Source organism: Excalfactoria chinensis, chromosome 23 (assembly GCF_039878825.1).
Source record: "Excalfactoria chinensis isolate bCotChi1 chromosome 23, bCotChi1.hap2, whole genome shotgun sequence".
NCBI lineage: Eukaryota > Metazoa > Chordata > Aves > Galliformes > Phasianidae > Excalfactoria > Excalfactoria chinensis.
The window spans coordinates 465,243-483,745 of NC_092847.1; the positions used below are offsets into that span (position 1 = coordinate 465,243).

An 18,503-nucleotide genomic window follows, 5' to 3' on the forward strand; every position below is an offset into this window, starting at 1 on the left:
AAGCCTCACTGTGATCCCACCAATGGTCCTTCTGTGATACTGAATCATCACCCTCCCCACCACGGGCTGCTCCTCCTTTCCTGTGAAGCACGCTGCAGGGTGGGACTCAAAGGCACTCGGTTCAACCTCACATTTTCCTTTTTGGTTTTTTCTTGAGTGTTTCTTTCAGCTCTGCTGACGTGAGGCTGATTTTCCTGTTGTGCCATAAAGGATCGAGGCAGGAGTTACCCATCCCTTGGGGAAAAGAGGCTTCCAGGGAAAGAATAGAGAAAGTAGGAGGGAAAGCAACAAGGTGTGCAAAGCAAATCCCTGCTGTGCTTCTTTGTACAGCCTTGGTCATCGCTCAGACTGAAACTTGGCCTCAGGACTGAAAAGCAGCCGCTGTTATTGCCTGAGCTCAGATCTGTTAGGTAAGAACTTGCAGTGCTCTTGTGAGGCTCCTTGAAAAGGGAAAGGAGGGAGGAACTCTGCTTCTATGGGAAAGTATTTGGGTTTTGGAGTGCCAGGACTTCCAAAAGCACTACCATTTCTGGAGATCTCTACCTGCTCTTTTCCCATTGCATTGCTTTGGGAGGCCAGGCACGCCTGTGCAGGGTAGTTCTCTGGCTTTGCTTCCCATTTAGAACTAGATGATCTTTGAGGTCTCTTCCAACCCAAACCATTCTATGATTCTATGATTATATTTGCAGAAATACTCCACAGGTACGGGAGGCACCAGGCTCAGGCAGGGCTCCTGCTTTGCTCCAGGTATGGCAGTACTGAGCTGCCCAAGCAGAGCTCAGTTGTGCCAACCTCACAGCTTTGGGACCAGCTGGTAATCCAGCCAGGACCTGCAGCATTGGCTGAAGCATTGCTCAGGACCAGCTGTGGGGCGGTGGTTGCCCACTCAGTGTGAGATTTCCAAGGCTCAGGAGGCTGCACCACAAACTGGAAGAGCATCACTGAGGCCTGGATGGATGGAGGTCACTCAATGCAAAAAATCATCGTATCTTCATATTGGTTGGGTTAGAAGGGACCTTCATGGTTCCACCTCTGCTGTGGGCTGGCTGCTGTCACCAGCTCAGGCTACCCAGAGCCCCATCTATGGCCTTCATCACCTCCAGGGATGAGGCACCCACAGCTCTCTGAGCAATACACCAAAAAGGGGCCACGTACCATCCTGCATAGATAACAGCTTTGGTTGCAGTGAGATAATATCTGCAAGGAGACGTAACTGCTGGAAGGATACAAATGAGAGTTATATGATAGAGAAGCACAAAGCTGTGCACGTTGCAAGGAAGGTAAATAGGGGATGAGTCACTGTGCCTCATGCAGCACTCATGCTCTCCCTGACCCCCAGCTCCTGCAGTGGGGATGCCCTGGAGCGTGGGTGCTTAAGGGCCATGGTCTGTGGGTGCCATGCACATACTGAAGTATGTGTGCACCAGGCCTGTATGGGGCAGGGTTTCTGATACAGGATACCACGTATCCTGGAGGAGTGTGCCACATGGGACTGAGATGCCACAGTGGTGCCTCTGCTTGGGGAAACCAAGATAGGGGAGCTCTGTTGTGCTCCAGCACAGGGTGATGGCACCACAGGGTCGTTTGTGCTGTTGTGGTGTGTGGCTGAGGCTCAGTGTACTCTGCACAATGCAGTGTGATCTCTGGGCTGTTTAATGAGCCCAAATAGAGAACAGGCTTTTGGTGATGACCTGGGGCAGTGGAGCATTTTGGGGGATGCCCAGGATCCGTGGAGAATGCATCCCACAGGCCCAAGAATGCTCTGAACACAACACAGTGTGCATATCTACAAGCTTCCCTGCTGTAACACTGTGGTAAACCAAGCAATGACAGCAGAGCAGCAGGGTCCTAGAGCTGCAGTAGGGGAGGATTTGCTCAAACACAACAGCTGTGGGCACAAAAAAATAAAGGAAAGCAGCTGCTTACCTTCAGAAGGCATCAGGCAGGCAGGGATCTCCAGTGAAATGCCCTCACCTCCACTTGCCATCCCTTAAATGAGGTCTGGGCTCCACTCCTTCCAGTCAATCAGCTGCATTGCATTGCATGCACCTGAGCTCCCCTGGGTTGGCCCTGCCTTCCCACCAAGTGCTCCATCACTGCTTCAAGCCACGACTTAGCATCTCCATTACACCTGCCTGAAAAGGAACATTTCTTGTGTGCTTGTATGAAGGATACTGGCCCCAAATGCAAACACATGTGGGGTTCTTGGTATTCACTTTATGTGCTTCGAATGGATAGAGAGAGACCCAAACAGTGGGTAGTGTATCATATAGAAGACTCTTTGCTCCTGTAGCCTGTAACGTATATGACTGGACTCAGCTGTGCCTGCAGGTGCCATTTGTACCTGAAAAAGCTGTGGAATGGACACCATCACTACATGTGGTACTGACAATTAATCCTCTCAAGGAGTTCTGAATGCATAGCTTTTATATGAAGGGCTTTTATAAGGCAATTACTGAGGCACTCCAAAACCAACTGGAAACATGCCTGCTGCACTATGGCCTAGAAGCAGCTTGAATAAGGAATGGTGGTGGTTGCCAATGCAGTTTTGGTTTCGAAGTGTTGGTGTGTGAGATCCATCCAAGACTGATTAAGAAGTTTGGGTTTCGGGGCTTTGCCTTTGAGCTGCATCCCTTGCTGTTCTCCCACCCCTCAGAGGTCTCAGCAGAGGATGCTCCCAGAAAGGAGCTCTGCAGGATAGGAGGATGTCCTCCCCTTTTCCTGAGCATGGATTTGCAGGATGTGCCAAGCCTGTCTGATGTCTACAAATCCTCTTGTAAGATATTGGTCAGGGCTGAGCATCATTCCTAAGCCTTGCCATAAGTAAACAAACTAGACACGCTTTGTAGCTGAGATCATGTTTCCTTTGGCAGGTTTCCTCTTTGAAGAGCCATCTTCTGAAGGAGATCAAGAGAGTGCTGCTTCCTGGCTGGCTTTGAGCTCCCCAGCATGGGTAGTACTGTGCCTTCTGTGCACCCCACACTTGCTTTATCCCCATGTACACCAGGTTACAGCTGCTGCAGGATGTGAAGCAGAGACCAAACTCTTCGGTGCTGTTAGCAGCAGTTCCTTGGAGCAGGCTGGGAAGTTCCCAGAGCAGAAGCAGCCTTAAATTTGCTCCTGATTAGCATGAAGAGTCCACACATCACCGTGTGCCTGAGGACTAAAGGTCATGTTTGTATGTGAAACTTTAGTGAACTATAGACCAATAAGGAATGGGTGCTAACTGACACAGAGGCACCAGCATAGAAAAGCGTTGGTGATACACTCAGGGTGAAATAATCTTGCCATATGCAAACCATGGCCTTGAAGTGACCATAACTGCTTGCACAGAACTCCAGGGTCCCACCCCATTGGCATCCTAATGGTGAAATCAACACATTGACTTCCATAGACTTGAGTGGTAACTCATGGCGATTCTCCCATGAGAGCAAAATAAACCCATCCACAACAACTGGCTTGAAGAAATTCCAGCAATTTTTATTGATTTCAGCTTTTCCAATGAAGCAAATACATACAGTACAGCCAAAACAAAACTCTGATACATTATTCTCACATACCTATATCTTACAGAATACACTGTATAGCTATGGACTGGCAGGCTCGGGTGGTCTCAAACTGCTGTATGGTCAGAGAGGAATAAAACTGCCTTCTGCCTTCCATGCAGTCCATGAGGCTTCTGAAATGCTGGGGTGGGTTGGATTGTACATACATGAAACAAACAAAGCATTTAAGAGGAAACAGGCCAAAAAGCTCTGCTAAGCCCAGGACAAACAAGTGTGGTATTTATTTACATGGTTGTGTGTCCTGCGCACAAATCAAGCCCCAATTGCTCTTATTCTGCTGCTGGCAGAGATCAGGGTGCTGCTCGCTGTGGTCCTTCCCTCCTCAGTAGTTGTCCATCACTCCAACCCACATCCTGCAGACCTGCCCCAGCTGTATCTCCCTGCAGGTCTGCCCTGCTTTGCATTTTAAACAGGGTAAAAAACAGGAAAACAGCTCAGCAAGGAGCACGTTGCAGCTGAAGACATGCCTCTATGAAGCAATATCTCCCTCGAAGGAAGAACACTGGTGGAAAAAGGTGAGAGCAGCATCCCAGTGCTGAGCTCTGCCCCTGGGAGAAGTGTGGTTTGGAAAAGAAGGTCCCCAGACTTCTGGGTATGAGCAACACCAGAGGTTTTCCTTACACTGCCAGACATCAGCGTCACTTCACCTACATGGGTAGAGTCTGTAGTCCAGATTTAACACAGAGAGACTGAGAGGGAAATAGAGATGAGTATCAGAGAGTTTCCTTGTGGGGAAAAAGAGCTGCAAAGAGCCCAGGGGTGTCAGAGGGGCCGCAGCTCAGCCCTGCTCTCTTGGGTTAGCTGTATTCTGAGGTATGAGAGCAGCAACCTGCAGCATCATAGGGAAACTGAGGCTGGAGGGAGCTCCCAGCTCAGGGCAGGGAGAGCATCCAGGGCTGCACACAGCTGAGAGCTGAAGATCAGCTTCGTTGGAGGAGAGTTGGACCAGATGGCCTTCAAAGGTCTCTTCCAGCTCCAATAATTCTATGATTCTACATGAGATATCCAAGGATGAAGACAGGTTTTATTGGTACCATCTGGTCGGCTTTGCTGCACATCACTAACACTGATGTGAATGATGTATCCAATCCTCTGAGCTCAGTGCTTTGTAACGAAACCTCCAGTACTTGTAAATGTAATTGTGGGATGATTACAGCAGCTCTTTGTGCCTAATATAGAGCTGCTGTAAATTGCATTACCGGTGTAAGCAGCAGCACTGTTTTAAAATAAAGCTCAAATAACAGCCAATTAGAATGAATTTCCTCAATATTCCATCATTACATTTTGCAGTTAGCTTTCCCAATTAATTTTACAGGGAAAAAAAAAAACATTAGCTCCCAGGACTTACTGCCTAACGTGTAATTACAGGAACAAATCTGAATGCAAAATTGCACGCAATGGAATTCTAAAGCAAAACTGCAACAAGCCTTCCTGCAGACACTGCAGCCTTTCTGGATGTCCATAAACTTGGGTCCTGCCAAATACACTCTGAACTATGAAATGAAGACATACACCCAGCTATGCAACAGCTGGCAGCTGTGGTGAGGGTATGCCCACAGGCCTGGGCTCCTCCACTGCTGTTTAAACGCTCCTGAAACTGTCCTACCGGATTCACCCGGTTCCAGCTCTCCACTTCAAAGGTGCTTTTTGCTCTTTCATTTGGCTGGGAGCTCCGCACAGAAAGCTCTCGACTGAACGTGGGTGAATGCAAGCAAATAGCTGTTGCTCATTAAAGTGCACAAGGCTGAGCCACCCTTTGTAGACCAGGAGAAAAGCGGTTGGCACTCCTCTCACTCTGCGCCATGTGCTCTGAGTGGGGATGATGCTGCTGCCCAGAGCAGAGCTGGGGTCAGGCCTGCCAGGTCAATGGGATGTGCCAGCTGTCACCAAGCGAGGAGCTGAACCCTGCAAACATGAGACTGCTTCTCCTTGCTCAGCTCCACAACCCACCCTTCCCAAACGCCTCCTGCACCCTCCACATCTGCACATCTCTGTGCCCCTGCAGCGCATCCTCTGCTGATCCCCCCCCTGCAGCTCTGAGCTCTCATTTCTCACATGCTTTTCCATTTTCACTATTTCTTTACACTGCTTGGTACAAACAAAGCGTGATGACAGAGGCCACATCCCTCACTCTTGGCACTCAGTGATGCTGGGCAAAGCCAGCTCCTCCTCCTGGCTCCAGCTTCCCAAAAGCCATATTTCTCCACACATGGTCCCCATGGTTGCATTGTTCCAGTGCCCAGTGATTGATCTGACACCTGGTGAGACCATGCTCTGTGTTAGCACTGTCCATACAGCTTCAGAGAGCAGGCGCTGAGTGCCAGGGGAGAATCAGCAGCTGACAATTTGCTTCTAGAGATAAAGAGTTTAGGTAACAAGAGAGGAAACACTAATAACTATGAGAGCTCATAGGAGGAAAACAACAATCAGAAGCAGGAAAGAAGCCCGTGTTCATAAATGTTAGGAAGAAGCAGCCTTTTCAAAGAAGATTATTGTGTGTATCTGTTGATAACAGCCATATATGCAACGTGGGGACAACATCAAACTTGCAATTTTTGCACTTCTGGGTGAAAACGGGTCGTGACAAGAATTTGGTGTGGCAGCATTTGTTGCATGGATCGGGTGGGATTTGTTGTAGCCGCGAGGGGCTGAGACTGCACAGCTGACACTGAGTTTTGCTGGGGACTCAGCCCTACTCGCCAGGTGTGCGCGTTGGCCGCATGCACACACAGCAATGTGGGCACAGTTACACAGACACACTCCTTGCAAAAAAAACAACAATAAACATATTGACATCAAGAAATTATAACCTCAATAAAAGTCCCTTCTCCTCCCCCCTCCCCTCCCCCCCAAAAAAAGGAAGAAAATGCTTAAAAATATCGGTATGATCCACATGAAATCCATATGTTTGGTTTGCTTTACAGTTGAGTTTAACTCACAAACACTCTCTACATCTTTAACATCCTAAGTAGCTGTTGAACGGGTTGTGTTCCTGGAGATGAACCAATTCCAAACTCTGAAAAACAAAGATACCCAGATATGACAGCACTGAAGGTATCATTTCTATTCATTCATACCCAACTTTCAGTCTTTTCCCTTAACCCGTCCCCAGTTTCTGTGCCCCCCCCACCTCCCCTTCCCCATGGATGAAGGCCCCATTCTCACCTGCAGCCCAAATGTGTGTGGAGAGGTTCCTAAAATCTGGAGGGAAGAGTCCTGAAGGTCGTTCCAGCTAAAGATCCCATCATGTTCTTATCAAATCCTTGCTGAAAAAGCAGGTGGATATGGAGTGAAGTGAATCTGCATTGCTTTCAGAACGGATAGCTATCATCTGCTGTGGGAAACCCCACCTGGCCAATTCAAAAGCATCCTTAAAGCTCCATTCTCAGACTCCTCTACTCTTCATGTCTTTAACACACGAGTGGTCACCATCATAGATGGACCTCCCGTTTCTCACATCTGCTAAGTTTTGGGCTCCTCCAGCTCTAACTGCGGGAAACTTTGCCTTACTCCCTTAGTGAACATTAGTTCATCCTATTGCCCATCCTGGAAAAATGACACAGATACATGCACGATGCATCTCTGCTTGCAGATTCCCACCCCAATGTATACCTAATGCAATGACCATCTGTGGGAGCACGTGCACGACTCAAAGCTACACCACCAGCTCCTATGGAGAAAGTCCCTCACCGTTAAGAGAAGAACAATATTTAGGCTCCCTCTCCCTTCCTGCCCTCGGGGTATTCCCCTTTGTGGATGTTACACCTTCTCTTTAATTTAGCCCTTTGCTCTTTGCAGGTGCTACTGTAGGTGAGCTGGAAAAACCCATCTGGTTCAAAGCGAGCCACTGGGCTGGGAGCTGGCCCTCTGCCCTGACTGTGCAGCACTTCAGCAGTTTCTGTTGCAGGGTGTAAAACAAATCCTAAATACTCCTTTTGGGGGCTGTAGGGGTGATGTGACCACAGGGTAGGGCTACGGGTGCAGAAGAAAATGGGAGAAAAGAGTGGAGGAACCTCACAAAGACCTCTGATACCACATGGAGCGTGTCACGGGGCTTTGCCATCAGCCAAAATGCAGAGGTGTTCTCCTTACCTGCTTGAGCACACTCTGGAGCTCCCTGTTTGACCAAAGGTCTGTCAGGAGGAGGCGAGCAGCTTCGGCTGCTTTTGGACAGGAGCTGGGAAGATGAAAGCAACATGGGGGAGTTATGGATAGCCACAATGCAGCACTAGAAGCCACCCCCAGCCAGGCACTCGCTGGCTTGATAGATGACTGCAAATGAAATCATAGAGCCATTAATATTCCCAGTTAGAAAGGCCCCATCATTGAGACCAACCCTTCATTGCTCCCCCAGCAATGGTATGTGGCAATACGCCCTGGGACCAGAACAGCACAAACAGAAAGGGAAGATCTGAGCTGAAAAAGTGCTTCTGGAGTGTGAAATCTGGAAGGGTGAGGAAGCAAAGTGGTGCCAGTGTGGACTCCATGGGGACATTGTAGGCGAATCCCTCAGGAGGGCAGCACAGGGAAGGGCTCTGTGCTCACAATAACAACTGTAACCAGAAGTCCTTGCTCAGCACAAGTTAATAGATACTTGCTCACGTAACAGCTCCGAAACCATGAGTCATAACAGTATCTTCTATAATTTTGGAACATTTCATACGACAACCCAGATCTAAACTTCAGTGCCAACTGTTATCACTGCTCCTGATCTGCTGGACCATGTCCTGCCTATGAGAGAGTCCTGAGCCCTGCGACAGCCCCAGCCTGTCCCAGCCATGGGGAGCAGCATCAGACCCTCCCTGGCTGCCAGCATGGTACAGCTCCACAAAGCTACCATCCCTGGAGCTGCTCAAGAAGAGGGTAGATGTGGCATTGAGGGACATGGTTGGTGGGCATGGTGGGGCTGGGTTGAACCTGGGGACCCTTGAGGTCATTTCCAACTTTAGTGACTGTACGATCTTTTGCTTCTACAAAAATGTTGTGTCTTCCAAACAGTGCATTGGGCTCATGAGAAATGGGACTGGCAGAGTGGGACCTGAAAGCATCATCCTGTGAGTGTAAAGACCCAATGAGCAAATCTAGGGCATTTCTCTAACAGACACAGCAGATGGTACCAAAAACCTTCCAGTCAACAAGAAAAGGCCACACTTGGTCAGAATGACCACATGGATGATGCAGATCGTGTTGTTGGCTCTGCCTGGAGGACTGGAAGAGCAGCACACAACGAGAAATTCTTGAGCAATGTTTTGGGCCAAGAGAAGGAGGTTTTATTGCAAAATTGTTCTTCTGGTTATAACCATCCCATCAGAATGACCACACTGAAAAAAAATGCTGTGGCTGATAATCTGGCCAAGCAGCCATTGAAAAGCAATGAACATGGAGGTATTTAGGATGCAATATTTTGCTACCTTGGATTGAAAACAACAGTGTGAACACATGCCATCATCACTATGAAGGCTGCGTCACAGAGGAGGATATATGCAGGAGATTGAGACAATTATCTAATTGGGATGCACCAGGAAGGAGAAGTAACCACAGCAATCAGATAAACCGTGGAACTGTTTATGCCTTTCACTGAGAATACAGCTATATGGAGCACCAGGAGAAGGGAGCCCAACCTGGAGGGGTGCTGGTTGGTGTCTGGGAGGAATGTGAGAAAGGAAAGCATCCACAACTCATCTGCAGCCCGAAAGTTATTCCTAGAACCTGACTACAAGTGTGTCTGCAGGGAAACGGAGGCAAACCTACAGAGAAAGCTCTGCAAAATGCTCACAGGGTGCAATGCGGTATGGTGCTCTCCATAGGGATTTGGTCACTGCTGGCATGTTCTGTGCTCTCTATTTCTGCCAGCTGTGAGGCTGGGAAAGAGGAGTCCAGCAGCACAATGTGGGGAGCATGGGGTCTGCATCCAGCATCACCAGCAGACCTGGTGTGTCCAGTTATTGCCATCAGGGAATGTGAGTCTCTTTCTGATATAGGAACAGACAAATTCTACCCTGAAATTTCCCATTTGCTTTCAGAGATGGTACAGGGAAGCTGGAAAAGTTAGCTCCAATCTCTAGAAGGGACGTGGCTATCATAAACGATATGGTTGGCATGAGCTAGATGAGTCCTGGGTGTAAACTGCTGGTGTTTTTTTTCATAAGAACATAGAAATCCAATACAATATATATATATATATGGAATATATACTGCAGTAAAAGGGACAATTCAAACTCACATGGGAGTTTCTCAGGAGGAATTTGCGATATTGTCAAGAGAAATAGAAACTGAAGACTTCTCTGGAGTTTAGTAACTCTCACAGTGAGTCAATGGAAACAAAGCTCATCATGCTGAATAGCCAAGGCAATTTAGGAATGCATGGCCCTGGTTGTGCAATGCTCTGCTGAAGCAGTAATGAGCCGAGGACTGGTTTGAGGTAGTCCAAGTGGGACTTCAGGCAGAAGTTAATGTCATTCATAACAATGAAGACTTAGAAGAGGGCAGGGTTTGGTGTTAATCGAGCTTGCTGCAGAATGGAAGCATATAAAAGCAATGAAGTGACTGATATTTGTTGGCTGAGGCCCAACCTAAACAGAGAGGCCACTGGTAATGACTGAGAATCTCTTAGCTGCCATAGAACAAGAGGTAAATTATAAGTGGTTTGTCAAAAGATGATGGAGAAGGCATGTGAATGTCTTCCCGTAACAGAAAACAATAGGCTGCTTGCACAAGGTATTTTAAAACAAAGCCAGATGGGAGGAGAGATGAAGAGTCCTGGAATGGAGATACGGCCAAAGACTGTGAGCTCCAATTTGGCCAGAAATAAGCACACAGTTTAGCAAGAGTTGACAAGCTGTAGCATGGGCCCATAAAGGTACAAAATCCAAACCACCCCTAATAGGAAAAGTGGTAAAATCTGTTTGGACTGTTGAAGTTCATGAAATACAGGCGGTAAACCAGAGCATCTACTTATAAAACCTATATATAGTTCATCACAGCTGTGTTTTGGCCATTTGAGGTGAATGCTCCAACCAAAAAGATGAACCATTGTGGACGTTCAAGTTAAGCATAACCCCAGTAGAGCAGCAAATTTCCTGAGACCTTTTCCATTCCTTCTGCCCCAGACTCACCCATTTCGGCACAGGCTTACTACATTATTGAGCATGTTGCTTGTCAAGTAACACTTTCCCAGGTGTGGGTTGGACATGATGAGGTTCCTCAGAGTGTAACAAGCTGATGTCATGATCTCGCCATAGCTGTTGGTATTTCCAGACTGGAATGACAGGAGACGTGATACATCTGGGAGCACCTGGTGAGCTAAAGAGGTGGAATGTTCCAATCAACATTTAAATAAACCCAGCACAGGTGAATGAAATTATTTGTGTTAGCATTATTCAGCACAAGAATGAAGTGTTATTCCCTAAAGGAGGCACTAATAAGGCTTGATGGTAACAGCACAGTAGCTTTAGTTGGTTTCCAGAACTACAGTGAGGACCTCTGGGAAGGTATTGGTTTTGGTCAAGTCTGGCTCAGTTCCCCAAACACTATCATCTGCACTACATCCTCCCAACCCTGAAGATTCATCATTATCCATTAAGCATTCCATCTGCTTGTAAAGGCTGAGAGAGCATGCATTGTGTTAAGCCTGCTTATATCACCCGTAATGGTCTTTTGACCAGAACAAATGACACCATTTGCCCAGTATGGGAGCTTGAATGAGTCTTATTACAGGGTGTATAAAGTGAGGGAAGATATTAGAGAAGTAGAAACCAGACATGGTACTGAATTCTACTGTGGTGGAAATGGCTTACCCATGGTTTTGTGCAGGATAGGATGTCGGGACATGTTGCTCAGCAGAGAAGCACCAGACCGGACAACTTCAGAGCTGTTGGACTGCAGGAGCCGTGCTATGCGAGGCAAACCTTTTTCCTTCACCCCAATCAATTGGCTCATGGCATTGGACATCTAAGAGACAGAACAGCAATGTCTCATAACTTCCAATGCTGGAAGAATGCACCTACAACAATGTGCATATATGACGATACTACAAAATAAGCACACCTTCTCCTGCCTTAATCCCACTTACTTTGTCATTTACTCCTCCATAAGTCAGCCTCTCATCCTCTGTCATATAGCAGGGACTTCCATCCTCTTTCTGGAGGCCTGAAGGATCTCCTAACTGATATCCCAACCAATGGAGAAATTTTACCTTTCATGTCCACATTGTCCTCGCTGAACTCCCTGCCATGCCACAACTAATAGGCCGCTTTGGAATAGAACCAGCTAATGATACCTTTAAATAATGAGCTGAAGGACAAAAATACACATCTTGGAACCTGATTTCATGTTTTGCTTACGTAAGTCTAGAAGATGTTAGGGCGTAACCAATGCAGCTGAGTGCTCCTGGACTTTGAAGCACATACCATTAATAAATTGCCCACTTATTAATAGAGTTTAATCTGAACTTCTCAGCTACCACACCACAAGATATCATCACACTACTGGAGTGACACACATCCATCAGCAGTGATGGGGAGATGGAAGGAACAGGCTGGGAGGTACCCCCTTATGTGGGCTGAGACCCAATGTCCCTCCTATGTGCCAGGAGACACACACTGTGTTACAGAACTGTGCCAGCACAATTGAAATGTATAAAGCTGAGGCTGAGAAGAGATTCATAGTTCTCCTATAACAGCTAAAGGGCTACAGTAAGCTTTGCAAGCTTCTCCTCTGTTTCTCTATCCTTTAAGTGCCAACAAATGCAAAGTACACCCAGGTCTCCGTTCCAACCATCCTATTCCGGAAGGCTGAAGCAAGTTATCTCACCACTGGTGGAACAACTCTTTGTTTTCTTTCCCACCTCTCAAGAAGCCACTCTTAGTTGATGAAAGCCTTTTTATTTCCATGGAGCAAATAGCTCCATGTCTCCGATTAGCCCTACCCATACTGAGACAACCTCCATCCTTGTTAGTAGTGAGGCAGTTCAGTTAAATCCCAAAGTATTTCACATTGAAAGACTCGTAACCCAAAAGAAAGCCTTGGAACTAAAGCTCCCAGCAGATCAGAGCTGTTAATGCTGTCCAACAAAGGCTCCTACAGTGAGTCACACTGCGTTGCTGGGTGGAACGCCCCGCACACGTGACAAACCTCTCCTACGTACAAAATAATTACCCCTTTATCTCCCACACCATCTTATTTAAATTAGAATTGATGAAGTTTGACACAAACAGACAAGTCGAGGTTTGCCCACGTGAACACAGCCTGTGGGGACATGCCCACGGCGCTGACGTTGGGCACTGCAACTCGCCATGCTCCAGCCCCTGCAACGCCCACAGCATCACAGCCTATGTCACCTTCATGCTGCCATACTACAGATGTCTACAGGACATCTGTCTGTGAGAGTAATGAGCAGTTGTGATGTGACCACGATCCACAATCCACAGCACAACCCACCCTGTCATTACAGCCACCTCCCACTTCAAACACACACGCGGGCAGTGCGTGCACGCCCTTTCTCTCTCCTGTAAATGACATCTGGCCACATGTGCACATCTGGAGTTGCTGGTGTCTTGCAGGGAGGATGCCACTGCCTACAGATGTTGGTGTTACAACCAACAGCAGAAACTGTACAATGGTAGAATCACAGCATGGTTTGAGTTGGAAGGGGCCCTTAAAGGCCATCTGGTCCCACTCCCTGCCATGCACGGGGGCACCCACAGCCCCAGCAATGCTCACAGCCCTGCCCTGACCTCAGGGGGCTGCAGGGATGGGGCAGCACCGCCTCTCTGTGCAGCTCCTCACCACTCTGTCTGTAAAGATCTTTTTCCTTATATCCAATCTGAAACTCCACTCTTTTAGTTTGAAATCGCTTCCCCTTGTCCCATCAGACTGACCCTGCTATGGAGTCTGTTCCGTTCCTTCTTACAGACTCTTCAGATACTGAAACCTGGAGGAGCTCCTGGAAAACCACACAGACCCGGGATAGATCTTCAGCCTCTGCAAGGACATTTATAAGCACCTGAGCTGCATCGTCAACTGTGGAAAGCCCTGCAATTCTGCCCTGAGGTTGAAGGAGGACATTTCTCCTCCTGACTGCTGTAAGGTGCTGGCATGTTTGGCCACATGTGTGCAGAGGAGTGCTTACCAGCCCTCGGCTCGCAGTGAGGTTCTGCAGGGCCCCAGCACAAGCCTCCAGGGTGGCATCCTTCTTGCTGTGATCCATCAGGGACAAATAGGTGCGGATGGCATCCGAGTGGTACAGCCAGCTGGGTCCCTTGGGTTTAAAATCCTCCTCAGGGAGAGGGACGCCATACTCATCGTTCTACAAAGGGATGAGAAATTGGAAGCTCAGATCCAGCTCCTCACTTGCAGTCCCTGCTGGGAGCTGAGAAGCACATTTCCGAGCCCTTTGTGTCATGTCTTACCTCCATTTTGCCACTCCTGCTGTTGAAGCATCCTGTGAGAGTTTTGTCCACGTAAACGCTCCGGGCCATGTGGTTGAGTTGGGTGTATTTGTTGGGAACTTCAGCATCCAGGCGGTAGGAGAGGTTGTGCAGGATGCAAATGCAGTTCTCCACAGACTGAAATCACCCCCAGAACAAAAAATGCAAGTGTCACATTTGGTAGAAACATGAAGCATGTATATAGCTACAGAGAGGACATATACCATGCCATAGTTATCCTTTTTAGAAGCTATACTGCATATTTGCTAGGAAAAGAGCAGCCACAAAGAGTCCCATTCCCTCTCAGGCTTGCTTGATAGGGTTTTGGAGCTACACCCAAAACTGCAGTTATTAACTATGGGGTGAACACTAGTCAAGAGCTATGGAGCAGCAGCTGGTACCTTGTCATCAGGTCGGTTAGAAGCCACACAGTTCTGAGCGTAGGTCATGACAGAATCGATCAAGCCAGGGTAATTTCGCATGGTCTGACGTCCCATGTCTGCAGAACTGAGGTTTCTGAAGAATGCCATTGCAGAGCAAGTCAGGAGAGAAGGAGAGCAGAGGGTTAGTTGGATTCACTCTAATCTCTATCAGCCAGAGACCTTGGCCATGGTACTGGCCGAATTAACTTGTTGGGTTTGACTTTGGAGGCCTTCTGTAGGATCACCCTGATGCTGAGCGCTCCTATTGCTCATCTGGATTGATTTCATCTGGGAAAGTTCCTCTTAAGGAATTTTGCATAGAAGATGTACTTTTAGGGACAATAACGATCAGCAGTATTTGGCCTTAGAGACCACACAGTGATGTTCTGTAGGCTGATTGCCTCCAACGAGAAGTTGGAGTAAAGACTATCTGTTATTCTTTGGAAAATCAGGAAGATGCAAATGGTTGTAAGAGTGGATCTGCAAAGGGTTGCTATCAAGGTTTATATGAGAGATGGGGGCAGACATGCTGAAGAGCAGCAATAGCTCTAACCAATGGGACTGACCAGGTTGTAATGCATCCCTGAGCACACTGCCAGGCTGCTGCCAGGACAGGGGAGTTTTTCCACTAGCAGGAAATGACTTTCTGCTATTTTTTTTTTTTCTCCTTCCCTATTTTAGTGGCTTGTAGCTTGCAAATGAAAAACAAAGAGAGGTTGGCAGTCATTGTGAGACATTCACTCCAGGCGTTCCAGAACTGGATTTGATGTTTGCTGTGATTTGCAGCCTCTTCATTAACATGAATTCATCTGCAATCCAGAAATTCTTGAGCAGCAATGGCTCGAGCCCAGGGCAAACCTAAAGCTCTTCCCATCCCCGTGCATGCCACATCCCTGTGATGTGGCACTGCTATGAGTCAGATTGAGTGGGGGCTCCTGGCCCAACTGTCCTGCTCTCCTCCTGCAGCCCCACTGAGCCCCTCGCTGCCCTGCAGCCCAGCACAGCTCACTGCTGGATATCCCTGCTGGATATCCCTGCCTCCAATTGCAGCACCAAGAGCGAGCCTACCTGGAGTTACACTCCATGGAAAGCTCTTTTTATACTAGGACCATACCATTCTTCCCTTATTTTAATGGCAATGGGTTGGGGTGGCAATGAGTTGGGATGATCTTAAAAGTGGAGCACTTTGCATACACATCACAGTGTGCAGTTGCAGGGGGGGAAGGCTGCCTTTCAGACCCAGTTCCCAGCCGCAGAGGACGATATCACTGCATCTCCAAAGGCCCATGCTGCATTCAACCATTTTGTTTCACAGGCAGATCCATCTCCTGCTGGCTGCATGTCTGCTAAGGGTGCGGTCGGTGCTAAGCTCCCTCGGGGAGAGCTTCAGCTGATGAAAGTACCTAATTATACAGGGTATTTTTTTTCCACTTGTTCCCAGTGAGACAAGGAGCTCGTATCCAAGTGGAGGAGGGCGGTAGGAGAAACAGCAAGTCAGGACGGAGATCCTCTGCAAAAGAGCTCTGGTTTTGGTGTGGAAAAGTGAGCTACGCTGGGCTCAGCCTGTTCCTCCTCTTTGTGGGTGACCCATCTGACAAGCAGGCCAATACACAACCAGCTGCTGGGCCAGGGCTGCCAGGTACAGCCCAGCACAGTGAGACTGTACTGTGCTAAAACAGTTATTAAAATGAGTGGGGAAACGTTTGTTTTCCCCATGTAGAGAATTCAATACGTCCCCGCATGCCAACTCACCTCAAGCACCCTGTAGCATTGAAGAATACTTCAGGGTCAATAATTTCCCTTGTCCTGTTGCAGCCACCATCAGACCAGCCAGAGAAAGGGATGATAACACAGTCTGTCAAGACGGGGAGGGCCTCCTGTATCAACTCCTCTTTTAATTCATCAGTGGAGGAGAGGTTCCAGAGCAGACCTAGAAAGGAGATGGAGATAAGCTCAAGTCTCTGCTTATCTTATAGGAGATGGGCAACAGGAACACACAGTAGCATGTGGAGCTGCGTTCATAAGCATTGTCCCTCCTCCCAGAATTGGTGTTTCCTGTTGTTAGGATGAAAGCATTTCTTGAGGAATCTTGTGAAGGTTTGCACACAGGACCTCAGTCAGAGCTGAAGGTGACCTGCACCAACAAACCCAGATTAATCCTTCAAGAAAAGATGAGATACCAACCAGATAGCCAACAGGGGTGCAGGAAGACAAGGAGCAGCCTGACAACCACAGAGAAAGCTGAGATAGGCGCAACCCCAATGGGCAACTGCAATCTGGGGAAACACCACGGGACACCAAAGAGCCAGGACTTCTTCTGCCTGGTGTCTTAGTCACCATTTCATGCAACAGAAACATAAAATATCCCCTTTTGTGTGTCAGACAACATGGACAAATGTAGAGAGGAATACAGTCTTTGCTGGGGTGGTGATCTCTTTGGGGGCATGAGGTTGCTGTTGTGAGTGTTGGGGCTGACACCAGCTATGGGGCTCTGTGTACCTGTCAGTTGCTTCTGAATTTCGGTGTTCCCCGTCCTCCTCAGGAGGCTCACACACTCCCTTATCCCGTTCTGCCGCCGGGTTTCTATCTTGTTGGTTGGATTCCTGAAGACCAAATTCCGGAGGGCTCCAGCTGCTGCCCGCTGTACGTTTTGGTTCGTGCTACGGAGCAGCTCAACAAGTTTGGCAATTCCACCGAGCCGATAGACCTGGATAGGGAGAGATGTGCTGACATCAGAGTGGCACACAAAGCATCGCCAGCAGGACAACTACAGCTGTCAGTGTGATGCAAGGAGTCCATGTGGTGTCTGCAGATGGGGATGGCAAGAAGAGCTGACAGGGAAGGCAGGCCAGAGCCCACAAGTGGCACCAGGTTATGGCTCAGTCTCCAGAGCTGAATGCCTATGGATAACAGCCCAGAGAGAAATCCTTGGTTGATGTTAATGTAAGCTTTTCCTATCTCCCTAAGTTTACATTAGGCAAAAATGTTGCTCTGCTTATACATAGCCATGTATGGCCAGCCATAGTGGTGTAATGACATGACATAGGGACTCATCCGCATCCTGAAATCACAGGATGCTCTGAGATGGTCAGGGTAGAAGGTGAACACCCTGAAGGTCAGTGGGCCATGATCAGCATGGAGAGGGACAGGCATGGATGGGGGAACCTCAACCTCCAGGACACCACAAACATGCTGGGGAGGTCTGAAGGCAGAGCACATCCCTTTAGCTGAGCTCTCCAAAGCAATGGGAGCTTCAGCTGAAGGATTCTCCCTGTGCCAGGTCTGCTGGGGACAGAAGCCACATGGAGCCTGCTTGGACATACAAACCTATTGGCTGGCAATCTGCTGACAATAGAAAATGAATGAGTGCATTTTAAAAAGGAACCCTCCGCCCCCCACTCCATCCCCCAAAAAAGCCCCCCAAAAAAAACCAACCCAAAAAAACCCAAGCATGCACTGGGATGACTCACCTACCTGCTCCAACACATCTTTCTGGGAACTGATGGGACGGGTTCAGTGTTTTCAATGGTAACGAAGGGTGTGGCTGCCTTGCAATTAGTGACTGCACCATGGGATGGGGTCCCCACACTCAGCTCAGCTGCACTGAGGGCACAGGGGCACATCTGCACACTGCCAGCTCCACTGCTGCTGCAGAGCACTGAAATCTGCCTGTATGTGGGTGCTGCTTTGAGTAGATCACATTGCCGTGGCTGCAGACCACGATGGGGATAAACTGCCTTTATAAGTATTGCTGACGAACCCACTGGCTTAGATGAGTGGCTGAAATGGCACTGAGCAATGGCACAGGGAAGAACAGGGTGGGATCTGGGGCAATTTTGTGTGGTTCTGACACTGACATAGCAGGACATTCATGTAGATGGCAGTGCTATCCAGAATGCTGTGTTTGGGTGACTGCTCCCATGTATATCCCTTCAATCTGCACCACAGCGGGTTAGGGTGATAACATGGTCACAAGTCTCTGCTGCTTGGTAACTATTCCCTTGTGCTAAAATACTGACCTGCCCTGTAATAAGAGAAAGTGGCCACTAAGAGTTGAAAAACCCACTTAAATTAATGTCTGTGTGGGC

At 48.3% G+C, this 18,503-nt stretch overlaps 1 protein-coding gene across 1 annotated transcript in view; it reads right to left on the reverse strand.

The window, feature by feature from the left end:
• Positions 1–6,453: 6,453 nt before the first annotated feature.
• PKP1 (plakophilin 1) overlaps positions 6,454–18,503 on the reverse strand; it is a 32,763-nt gene continuing 20,713 nt past the window's right edge. The window contains exons 5-14 of the mRNA XM_072356113.1: positions 16,915–17,122; positions 16,168–16,345; positions 14,395–14,509; positions 13,976–14,131; positions 13,696–13,872; positions 11,363–11,516; positions 10,682–10,868; positions 7,659–7,743; positions 6,732–6,832; positions 6,454–6,582 (exon numbers count right to left, since the gene is read on the reverse strand). Coding sequence (XP_072212214.1) covers positions 6,761–6,832; positions 7,659–7,743; positions 10,682–10,868; positions 11,363–11,516; positions 13,696–13,872; positions 13,976–14,131; positions 14,395–14,509; positions 16,168–16,345; positions 16,915–17,122 — 1,332 coding nt within the window. The 3' untranslated portion in view covers positions 6,454–6,582; positions 6,732–6,760. The remainder of the gene's footprint in view (positions 6,583–6,731; positions 6,833–7,658; positions 7,744–10,681; positions 10,869–11,362; positions 11,517–13,695; positions 13,873–13,975; positions 14,132–14,394; positions 14,510–16,167; positions 16,346–16,914; positions 17,123–18,503) is intronic.